General features: G+C 45.6%; 1 protein-coding gene across 1 annotated transcript in view; it reads right to left on the reverse strand.

Annotated features, from left to right (window-relative positions):
* Positions 1-2,650: 2,650 nt before the first annotated feature.
* The window catches only part of LOC124776488 (protein CWC15 homolog), a 36,221-nt gene continuing 26,151 nt past the window's right edge, over positions 2,651-12,720 (reverse strand). Inside the window, exons 4-5 of the mRNA XM_047251504.1 lie at positions 3,473-3,577; positions 2,651-3,390 (exon numbers count right to left, since the gene is read on the reverse strand). Of these exons, the coding sequence (XP_047107460.1) occupies positions 3,253-3,390; positions 3,473-3,577 (243 nt within the window). The 3' untranslated portion in view covers positions 2,651-3,252. The remainder of the gene's footprint in view (positions 3,391-3,472; positions 3,578-12,720) is intronic.

The raw sequence follows: 12,720 nt of genomic DNA on the forward strand, positions 1-12,720 counted from the left end.
CTTGAAAAACTGATCAGAGTTTCAAAACAAAACAAAACAAAACAAAAAAAATAAAGAGAATTGATGGATTTCTCTAAAGACTGTATTTTACAGGCTATAAGATGCATTTTTCATTAAAAAAATTGCCTCTAAAATTCAGGTGCACCTTATACTCAAAATTAGTGTAAAAATGTCCAGTGCTTGATTTAAAATTCCTGCCTATCTTAAAAATGGCCCTATACTATATGCTGTGGAAGAACTATATCTGGTAGCACTGGATTCAACTGACAGCAGTGATGCACCAATGCAACGAACATGAGTTGCGAGGATTCACAAGCTTACTGTCTCCCTCTCACCCCGCCATCACAAACAGAAAACTGTCTAGTCTATGATGCACCATTGCAGTTAACAGTGCCAATGGACCTGAATTGAAAGTGAACTGTATTATCAGTAGTGGTACAATGCTTTTGTAAGTAGCTAGTTTTGAAATGGAAAAACATAAAAGGTATTCATATGACGCGGGCTATAAATTCATAGTAATAGCATATACAGAACAACGCAGAAACAGAACAGCTGAGCAGCATCTTGACCCTCCACAAACAGAAAAAATTATTCGCAATTGGTAGGCTAGTACACAAGAACTGAAAAAATGTGCAAATAGAGAACTGAATGCAAAGTGGCCGAAACTATAAGGTGATGTATTGAAATGGATTCAAAGACACCATCAAAATGGCACTGGAAGTACCTAATACAAAAATGATTCAAATACACGCTCATAAGCTACCACTACAGCAGAACTTAACAGACTTTAAGCATAGAGTTGGTTGGTGTTGCAAGTTTATGAAGTGTCAGAGACTTAGCATGTGAATTACAACCAAAATATCTCACAAAATGCCACAACAGTATGAAGAGAAAATATATTTTCAGCACTTATGTCATTCAATATTGAAAGAAAAATAGTGCGGAACTAAGCCAAATAGCAAATGTGGATGAAACTCTTCTAACATTTAATGTACCAAGTAACAGAACTGTTGAAATGAAAGGTGCTAAACTGCAACTATGAAAACAAGTGGAAATGAAAAAATGCACTACACTGTTATCCTTTCATGTTCTACATCTATATCTACATCCATACTCCGCAAGCCACCTGACGGTGTGCAGCGGAGGGTTGTGCTGACAGTACAAAACTTAATTCAATGATCACTTTTAAGAACAAACCAATGCCAAAACCTTCTGAAATACTGCCAGGTGGTGGTGTTCACATAAATGACAAGGGTTGGATGGAAGAAGCTAGTATGAAATTGTGGATTAATAGAGTGTGGGAGAGAAGGCAATGTGCTTTATTGAAGAAGAGAGAAAAGTGAGACAGGGAAATACAGAGCTTGTGTTATTCTGGGAGGGCTTATAATTGCAACAATTAAAATGTATATATGAGAGAGTAATGGGACAAATGGATGATGGATGAAACCCAACATGAATTCATGGTGAAGGGTGCTTTAAAACTACCTACAATCAGACAAATGTGTCAGTGGATAAAACAGTCATGGTCTAGAGTGAGAGAATACAGTATTGTTGAATCTTTCAAGAAGTGTGGCATAAATAACACTTTCGATGGCACTGAAGACCTCTTATATACAGAGAGGACAACAAAGAGAAAGAAAAAGTCAGATGACGCTTTTCTGGGGTTTTTACAGTCAGTTTGGTTTTATTAAAATGACGATTTTTTTAAGTCTGGATTTGCAATCTGATTATAAAAATGTTATTTTAAAAAAACTGCTTAAAACTTGAGGTGCATCTTATAGTCCACAAAATACAGTAAGTGTATTACTGTACATAATACTTGTACAGATAATTATGTCATTAGCCATTAATGTGTTTCTTAATTCTGTATGCATTTTATATGCTGTTCCCCACCTATTTTTAAACTTCCTATAAGTGAGACACACAGATGCTACATGTGGGTTAAGGAAAACCTCTATAACTGAGAGAAACCACTTTTGAATGTGTATAAAAGAAAAACACCTATGAGTTAGGAAAAAAGAAATTTAAAAAAAATCAGAGTCCCTTCAACTCTTGTTTATCTAGAGTCAGCTGCATAACAGTGAAATACTAGTAATACAAAAATTACAGTCATTCTCAAGCTGGAATGCTAAAGAGTACAGTAACCTTGAACTGTATCTTACATTGCTTAAAAAACCCTTATGTATGTGGAAATCTTTTGTTAGATGACACAACACTGCTGCTGGACCTGTCAATACTAATTCACATTACAATGGCATTGTGAGAAGCCAGCAGCAGCCTGCTCTTCTTTGAAAGGCTATAGGTAGGATATTCTTTGAAACAACCAATAGTACTAAATTTTATGACTGGGACACTGAAACATGTGCAGCAGTCATTTATGCCACACTGGTAACCCAAAAGTGTTATATCTAAAAGCTATAAAATAGTTACAAATTCTACTGCACTGTCCTCAATTCTGGAAACAAAGAGTTTGTTTCTAGCATTAATCTGCTAAGAAATTTTGTTACAGCTTCCACTCTGCTGCATTATCAAAGACACATTTCAGCAACTTTTGTAAATGAAACCACTAACATAAGAAAGAAACCAGTAACCTAAATCTGCAATATTTTATGTGTAATCATACTCAAAATGAAAAATTGTAAATAGTCAATGCTTGCCACAGATTTAATCATTCATAATACATTTCAGACAATGATGTGAACATATTCTGACTCATTAAAAAATATGTACAGTGACTAGTTGTTATTTCTGTCATCAGTAACTAGTGACATAAAAAGGCTTGATAATGGTCTAAATGTATCAGAAATAATTTATTAGACACTTGCACTATAAACGACAGTCTGCAAATAATTACACCATTTGTCTACTTAGAAATAAATACTCATTGCAATATTTGGCATCACAAAATAGTAAAGAATTATCAAACAGTAAAACACTATATGGTTTCATGTATCACACAAAAATGGCTGTATTTAAGCTCATTTGATTCATTATTTTATATAACTTTCTAATTTCTTTATAACCAAGTAGTAGCTCCCTCCTATGCGAGTCACATTTACTTTTACAAACTGAGACTATAATTAAACATTAATGGATTTGCAGGTCTTCTCAAGTTAACCACTCGTTGTCCCACTGCAACAACACCTTTGCACATTGATTCAAGAGGTACTTTCAAAATTTGTCTTTCACAACTGTGCAGAAACCAAAACTGCATTTCTGTAATCCCACATTCAGAGGCAAACAGAGAAACAGTCACTTCACATATTTCTCCATGAATTTTCTATGGAACTCTGAACGCAATGAATCATTGATAAATTGATCTTTCTTCTTCTCTGGTTCAGAACGGGCACAGTTCTTGAATACAACATCATCATCCCAACGTCTCTTGACCTGGAAAGAAGAACAAATTAACAAATGCACTTTTCATAGGAACCTCCATACATGTGACAATGATACAGCATGTCTTAATCACCTTCAAATCTGCCTTCTGCATCTGTGCGGAGTAATTCAGCAATGGGTTTCCACTCAAAATGTTCTCCATTCTTATTCTCTCTTCTTCCTGTCGTTTCTCAGATTCCTATAATTATTTAGAAATATTTGATTAAAGAATGTCATTGTCTTTACACACACACACACACACACACACACACACACACACACACACACACACACAGAGAGAGAGAGAGAGAGAGAGAGAGAGAGAGAGAGGAGGGGGGTGAGAGAGAGAGGAGGGGGGTGAGAGAGAGAGGAGGGGGGTGAGAGAGAGAGGAGGGGGGTGAGAGAGAGAGGAGGGGGGGAGGACCGGGGGGGGGGGGGGGGGGGAGATCAATCTGGTTAATGCGTATTTGTCTACAACAGGTAAATTCAGAAATGCTCACACACATCAGAGGCCACAAGAACACAAAAAAAAACATTACAGGTACATACACAAAACAAAGTTTCTAAAGGGAAAAACCAGAAAGACTATCATAATGTATAACTGATCCACAAAATTTTCCTATTTACAAATATACCTATTTACCATCTGTATTCATATTGAGAAAAACTTTTAACTTTCAAAATTCATGCAAACGAACCAGTACAAAGTATTAGCCTCACACCTACACCTGTTAATAGACTATATCTGGAAGTTTCTTTTATGTATGGGCACAATTCTTTTGTTGCAAGCTGTTACCACCAGTGTGTGCTAGTGAACAAAGTGGCAACTACACCACAACAGAAGAGCTAGTGTGTCCTTTAGATAGCAAAAATGAGTCAGTAACTGCTGTTCAGTGAGCATTTCTCTCACACTTCCACCAGAAGCCACCAGCAAAGTCTCCTTTTTGCCTGGTACAAACAGTTTGAAGACCAAAGGCTGCATTTAAACAGGCAAAAGTCATGGTTGGCCTCATGTGTTGCAGCAAAATACTGATCATGGTTGAGCAGTAATCCAGCAAACACCACAGAAATCAAAATGCCCACTAAGTCGTGAACTTCAGATCCCACAAACAATCATTTTAAAAAGCCAACCATACAGACTGCAGATGGTCCACATACTGCAGGAGATTATGCGGCACAATCTGACTTCTGCACCAAGATGTAGGCAAGAATAGACAATGATGACACAAAAAAGATAAAATTTTTAGTGATGAAGCAACGTTTCACACACTACTGGTAAAGTTAATCAGCCCAATGTTAATTTTTGGGGAACAGAAAACTCATTTCTCCTCGGTACAAGAGGAGATTTGCCAAAGATCAACTCTACACAATGCTGAGGGAGAAGATTTACAGCTCCTTTTTCATGGAGAAAACTGCCACAGGTATTTTCTACTTCACATGCTTCCTTGTGGCATTTGCCTCAATTGCAAGAAGATTTCAATAACTTCATCTTCCAACAAGATGGTGCACATCCTCATTTCCACACATAACACCTAAACACACATCTGCCTGGGATATGGCTCAACATGTGATGCAGATGGCCACAATCCAATCCTTGCCACAGTTATGGCAGGAAATCGCAATTGCGGTAGAGTCCATCACAAGTAACACGTTGCACAAGGTCTTAGAACAGTTTGTACGAAATTTTGAAAATATAAAGTTCTTAGTGCTCACCCTGTAGTCCTACTAGATCTGTGGGAATATGAATATACTCCAATAATATAGCAATTACAAATAAATAAAAGCAAATTTTTGTACTTCAAGCAATATCAATGCTTCACTGTTATAACTTCTTTTTTAATACAAAGGAGACTAAGTTCCTTAAAAGTGTTTTTGACAACTTCTGGGCTTCACACTGAAGGAAGGAAAGAAGATGGGTTTAATGTCCCGTCAACATCGAGGTCATAAAAAGATTGCGCACAAGCTCAAATTATGTCAAGGATGGGGAAGGAATTTGGCCGTGCCCTTTCAAAGGAACTGTTCCAACATTTGCCTAGAGTGATTTTAGGAAATGGTGGAAAACCTATCTCTGGATGGCTGGACATCATCACCTCACTCGGTCATGAGGTTGAATAATGACATCAGCAAGGGTAACACTTGTCTCGCAAGACTTTCTGCAAAAGTAAGGTCATTCCGATATCCCATGCAATATCAACAATCGATGTGGCAGGTGCCATTTTCATTTTGCCATAATTAGCTGTCTTGAATTATAACTTGCAGTATGTTGTTTCAAGGCAACAGCACACTGAAAATGTGCCATTAACATGTCACCCTTATAATTAGATATCAGTTAATAAAATGTCAATGCCTTCAAGAGACACTATATTCTAACTTTTTATTGTCGTATTGTTAACAGACTGCCAGGCTTTCTTATGAATGTCACACAAGCACGTTGTGCAATATTCAATGTTATTTAACATTTCTGTCTGATTAGAGAATGAAGGATGAAATAAATATTTGGTTGTTTACTTTGGCATATGTGGCAATTTCAGATTGTCTGGTTAGGCAGGAACCTAAGACAACAGCGTAAACTGTTGCAACTCATATGACCCGTCAAATGTACAGCAATTTCCAAGGGTGTGGTTAGGCACGAACCTAAGAGAACAGCTTAAATTGTTGCAGCTAAGTGTGTGGATAGGCAGGAACCTAAGAGGACAGCTTTAATTTCTGCGAGTAAAACAGACCTGCCAGTCTGGCCTCAGCAGCCAGAGGCTGTGGTCATGTGTGCACAAGTTGCATTTTCATGTGTGTGTATGAGTATGTTGTCAACCTGTCAGTCCAGTCTCAGCAGCCAGAGGCTGTGCTTTTTTTTTTTTGGTGGGGTTTAAGGGCGCTCAACTACTGAGGTCATTAGCGCCCAGCCACTGTTGTTAGAGCACATGGAATCTAGTAAAACTCAAGGGGAGGGGGGGACACCAGAAAGACCTGACAAAGATGCAGATAAAATAAGTAAAAAGGTTAGATGTCTTTGGACAAGCCAGTCAAAGTTATAAAACGCAGAACACGAGCAGCTGCTCGAGCGTCATCAGCTAAAATATCCGGTAAAGTAGATGGCAGGGACAGGACAACACGACATTGACTAAAGCGGGGACACGACAATAAAACATGGCGCACTGTTAATGCCTGACCACAAGGGCACTGCGGGGCTGGGTTACCGGAGAGCAGGTAGCGGTGGCTAAACCGGCAATGCCCAATCTGCAACCTGGTCAGAAGGACCTCCTCTCGCCGAGATGGTCGGGAGGCGGTTGTCCAAGCAGTTGGGAGCGGTTTTACTGCCCGGAGCTTGTTTCCTTGGGGGGGATGACCAAGCATCCCACCACAACGACACAAGCCTCTTACAAACATCCCCACGAACGTCAGATGACGGGACACAATGGGAGGCTGGCCGAGACAGGAGGACTGCAGCCTTGGCTGCAGCATCCGCAGCCTCATTCCCAGGCACTCCTACATGTCCGGGAACCCACAGAAAGCTGACAGGAGAACCTTTATCAGCGAAAGAATGGAGGGACTGCTGTATCCGTTGAACCAAGGGATGGACCGGATAGGGAGCTCCAAGGCTCTGAAGAGCACTGAGTGAGTCAGAGCAGAGTACATACGATGAATGGCGGTGGCGGCGGGCATACTGAACGGCCTGATGGAGAGCAAAAAGCTCGGCCGTCAAGCTGGAACATTGGTCGAGGAGCCGGTATTTAAAGGTGGCGGCCCCAACGACAAAGGCACAGCCGACACCATCATCAGTTTTGGAGCCATCGGTGTAAATAAAGGTGTGACCGGCAAGTCGAGCACGAAGTTCAACAAACCATGAGCAATACACTGCAGCCGGAGTACCCTCCTTCGGGAGTGAGCTGAGGTCGAGATAAATATGAACCAGAGCCTGGAGCCAAGGTGGTGTCGGGCTCTCACCTTCTCTGAAGGTGGTAGGGAGGGCAAAATCCAATTGTCGAAGCAGGCGACGGAAGCGGACTCCAGGGGGCAGCAGGGCAGACACATACAACCCGTACTGATGGTCGAGAGTGTCAGCGCAGAAGGACTGGTAAGAGGGGTGGTTGGGCATAGACAACAGCCCGCAGGCATACCGACACAGCAGTACGTCGCGCCGGTAGGTCAGTGGTAATTCGGCAGCTTCAGCATAAAGACTCTCGACAGGACTAGTGTAGAAGGCTCCGGTCGCAAGACATAACCCCCGATGGTGGATGGAGTTGAGACGGCGTAAGAGGGATGGCCGAGCAGACGAGTAGACGAAGCTCCCATAATCCAGCTTCAATTGGACTATGGACCGATACAAGCGAAGCAGGGCAGTGCGATCCGCTCCCCAAGATGAACCACTAAGAACTCTGAGGACATTAAGGGAACGTGTACAACGGGCCGCCAAATAAGAGACATGCGGAGACCAACACAGTTTCCTGTCCAACGTGAGCCCTAGAAACTTAGTTGTTTCCACGAATGGGAGAACAACGGGACCGAGATGTAAGGATGGCGGAAGGAACGCTTTATATCGCCAAAAGTTGATACAAACCGTCTTCTCTTCAGAGAACCGGAAGCCATTTGCCACGCTCCATGAGTATAGGCTGTCTAGACAACGCTGAAGGCAGCACTCCAGGAGGCATGTTCTCTGGGCACTGCAGTAGATCACGAAGTCATCGACAAAGAGAGAGCCTGAGACCTTAGGTGGAATGCAATCCATAATTGAATTGATCGCGATGGCAAAAAGGGCTATGCTCAAGACGGAGTCCTGAGGCACTCCGTTCTCCTGGAGGAAGACGTCGGACAATACGGAACCCACACGTACCCTAAACTTTCGATCCGTTAAAAAGGAATCAATAAAAAGGGGCAGGCGACCGCGTAGGCCCCACCTGTGCATAGTGCGGAGGATACCTCCTCTCCAACAGGTATCATAAGCCTTCTCCAAATCAAAGAACACGGCTACCGTTTGGCGCCTTCGCAAAAAGTTGTTCATGATTAATGTCGACAAGGTCACAAGGTGGTCAACAGCAGAGCGGCGGCGACGACATTGGTAAGTAGCCGTCGAGATTCAAGAATCCAAACTAACAGAGCATGAACCATGCACTCCATCACCTTACAGACACAGCTTGTAAGAGAAATGGGGCGGTAACTATAAGGAAGGTGTCTATCCTTCCCGGGTTTGGGTATAGGAACAACGACGGCGTCACGCCAACGCATGGGGACCTGACCTTCGGTCCAGATGAAACCTCCACGAAAAACCGGCCGAAGGCGTTGGAGACAGCCACAGGATCAACGAGGACCTCATTACCTGAGGTCAGGCCAGGTACCGAGGAGTGGGCCTTAATGCCCGACAGCTGGCGCAGGCCACCCCATATGACAGAAGAGGGAGTAAAACTGTTAAAGGAGCTGGTGAAAGAGGCCCAACAAGCTTTTTTGCTGTCTTCGATGACTCTACGGCATTGCGCTCAGAGTCGTTTGTATCCAATACAATTCGCCAACGTAGGATGGCGGCGAAAGGTGCTTAAAGCACGTCGTCGAGCACAGATAGAGTCTCTACAAGCCTCGTTCCACCAGGGGACGGAAACGCGACGTGAAGAAGAGGTAGTACGAGGAATGGAACGTTCGGCAGCATTGATGATAACAGCCGTGAGGTATTCGACCTGACTGTCACAACTGAGAAAATGTGGTCCGGGAAGGTCGCCAGGGAGGAGTAAAGTCCCCAGTCAGCTTTCGGTATGTCCCAGCTCGAAGGACGTGGGGATGGGGTGTGGTGCAGGAGACGAACGACACAGGGGAAGTGGTCGCTCGGATAGGTGTCAGAAAGGACATACCACTCGAACCGACGGGCAAGAGTGGTAGAACAGATCGAGAGGTCCAAGTGGGAGTAGGTATGAGTAGAGTCCGAGAGGAAAGTCGGGGCGCCAGTATTGAGGCAGACAAGATTGAGATGGTTGAAGACATCCGCCAAAAGTGAGCCTCTTTGACAGGATGCAGGAGAGCCCCAAAGAGGATGATGGGCACTGAAGTCGCCAAACAATAAAAACGGCGGGGGAAGCTGAACAATCAGGTGCATCATGTCAGCCCGACTAACAGTGGATGACGATGGAGTGTAGACGGTACAAACTGAAAAAGTAAAAGCAGAAAGAGTAATACGGACAGCTATTGCTTGGAGTGGGGTGGTCAATGGGATGGGATGATAATAGACATCGTCCTGAACGAGCAACATGACCCCACCATGAGCTGGGATACCGTCCACAGGGGTGAGGTCATACCGCTCCGAGGTATAGTGGGTAAAGGCAATACGGTCAGTCGGGCGCAACTTGGTTTCCTGGAGACCAAGGACGAGCGGACAGTGCAGGCGGAAGAGCAGTTGTAATTCCTCCCGATTAGATCGAATACCTCTTATGTTCCCATGTAACAAGGCCATCGCTAGTCAAAAAAGAGGGGGAACGAGACGGGGGAAGAGCTGGTCACCTCGACGGCCGCAGAGGGCCAGGTTTCGAGGGAACAACGCTACAACCGGCGGGAGGCGGATCCTGTTCCATCGAGTCGTCGCCAGCTGCGGCCGCTGTCCCTGGTGGTGTAGGAGGGGCAGCCATCATTTGCCGACGAGAGGCCAGCTGAGCGCCTGGCAGCAGAGTGTCCCGGCAAAACTGAGGACGGCCGGGAGCAGCGACTCACAGATGGAGCGTCAGACGAAACGCGCCGGGGTGGAGAGGGGGATAGAGACTTCTTCTTGGAGGCCTTCTTGGAAGTCCGAGGAGGCACAGGGATGGTGGGGCTGGACCCGAAGAAGGTCCTCACGCGCAGGGTCCGTTTCGGAATGCCGGACCTCGGAAGCTGGGGTCCGGAACATTTCCCCGATGGACGCCTGAGAAGAGGATCGCTTCTCAGGCGGCAAGGGGGGATGAGGAGGAAGAGGAAGGGTGGCCCCTGGGGCAGAGGGGGCGGGGGCCACGGGGGAGGAGGGGGATTTGGGAGGCGGAGGCAGAGACCCCGGATGGGGGGAGGAGGCGGAGGGGGGACAGGATAGGGGTGAGGATACCGCGGAAGGAGTGGACACAACTGAGGCAAACGAAGTGGTCAACGGCACAGGATGAAGGCGGTCATACTTCTTTCTGGCCTCAGAATAAGAGAGACGATCCAAAGTTTTGAGTTCTTGTATCTTCTTCTCCTTCTGATATGCGGGGCAGTCTGAGGATCTAGGCGAGTGGATGCCAGGACAATTAACGCACCGAGGTGGTAGGGTGCATGTATGTTCCTCACGAAGAGGACGTCCACAATCGCCACAAAGGGGCTCAGCCTCACACCGTAACGACATGTGCCCAAAGCGCAAACACCGAAAACAGCGCATAGGAGGCGGGATGTAAGGTCGCACGTCGCACCGGTAGCACATCACCTTTACTTTCTCCGGGAGAACGTCCCCCTCGAAGGCGAGGATAAAGGCCCCGGTGTCGATGCGACGGTCTTTGGGGCCGCGCTGGACTCGCCGGACGAAATGCACGCCTCGGCGCTCCAGGTTGGCCCTGAGCTCCTCATCAGATTGCAGCAGGAGGTCCCGATGGAAAATAACCCCCTGCGTCCTATTTAGTGCCAGATGCGGGACAATGGACACTGGGATATCCCCTAGGCGGTCGCATGCCTGGAGCGTCGCCGACTGTGTGGCGGAGGTGGTCTTTATAAGAACGGACCCCGAACGCATCTTACTGAGAGCCTCGATTTCCCCGAAGATGTCCTCAATGTGCTGAACAAAGAACATGGGCTTGGAGGTGGCGAACGTCCCCCCATCGGTTCGAGAACGGACCAAATAGCGGGGGAAGTACTTCGCCCCGAGCCGGCGGGCCTGTCCCTCCTCCCAGGGAGTGGCCAAGGGGGAAAGGGCAGGAGAACCAGAACTAGAGACAGTACCTTTCCTTTTGAAAGACTCGGCCGCAGAGCGACCTGATACGTGTTGACGTTTCATCTGCAAAACGTCCGCCCCGATACCACCCACTCCGACCAGGGCCTCTCCCCACGGGCGCCACCCAGCCTCAGCAAGGGCCACCTGGCAGGATGACCGTTGCCAGGAGTCCTGATGCCCCAAGAAGACGGGCATCTACTCCTTGGCCGACGTGGGGAGGGTGCAGCTCAGGTATCGGCAGTACGATCCCTGTGTTGTCAGGGGGCTACAACCTAGAGGGTACATGACGACCCACAACGGGCTGGCTACCGTGCTGGATTTCTGGTGCCATGGAAAGTCCATCATGATCGTAGGTGCAGATGGGGACGCACTATGGGCGTAACTTGTACAACCCATCAGGCGTTTAGGCCCAATTTGAGGAATAGTGGGTATGGTTACAACGCCGGTACAATGCTGAGTGCCAAGGTCTTAGTGCACTGAGGACCAGTGGTACACCACGTAAGGCGTCCTTCCCCAAAAGGCTCGTACTTCTGTAGAATTTTGAAAAATGGAGGTCAAACCCCAAGGGGGACCATCACATGGAAGGCCAAAACGGTTGAAACTCCTTTTAGTCGCCTCTTACGACAGGCAGGAATACCTCGGGCCTATTCTTACCCCGGACCCGCAGGGGGTGAGAGAGACTGTGGTTGTATGTGTGTGAGTTGCATTTGCATGTGTGTGTGTGTATGTTGTCCAATTCAGATTTAGGTCTTTTTGGTTGAAAGCTTACTTGTTTGACAGTCTTTATGTTCTGCATATCTGCGACTCAATATCTATGCTACAATGTTACAAGGTGAGTAGCATTTAATCCTTTTCATAACATTGTCATACTTCACTGTCAACAGTATTAAACTCCTGATACCATTAGATATTTTGGTCCAAATGCAGCTCTAATTCTTCTCAGCTACCTCCAATCGGCTGTGAGCCTATCCATTGCAGCAAATTAACTGCAAGGAAATTAAATATAAAAGCAATGACATTTTGCACTCAAGTCTCACAAAAAGTTGCAGGTAAAATATTGTATTTTCCACCAGCTACTGCTGTTAGTAGCTGATTAAGGGTGTGAAGAGACTCAACATCCAAGTCTCTTAGTTCACCCCCCCCCCCCCCCCCATCTGACTGTGTCTAGAGTTTATACTATGTGCAAGTGTAAGAATGTTAGAAATGTTTGTTAGAGTAAGTTGTATCTGAGATGGGGCATGGGTACCAGCCTGGTATTCACCTGATAGTAGGATGTGGGAAACCACCTAAAGCCACACTCAGGATGGCCGGCTCACCAGCACCCATAATTAATCTGTGAAGTGGATTCTTTCCAGTCAGGCTCACCTCTCCATGTGCCAAAAGTTGCACGTTAAAACTACTGGCTAACAGTAGAGAGTTTGTTAATGACAACTGCGTAA

The sequence above is a fragment of the Schistocerca piceifrons genome, chromosome 2 (assembly GCF_021461385.2).
Source record: "Schistocerca piceifrons isolate TAMUIC-IGC-003096 chromosome 2, iqSchPice1.1, whole genome shotgun sequence".
Classification (NCBI taxonomy): domain Eukaryota; kingdom Metazoa; phylum Arthropoda; class Insecta; order Orthoptera; family Acrididae; genus Schistocerca; species Schistocerca piceifrons.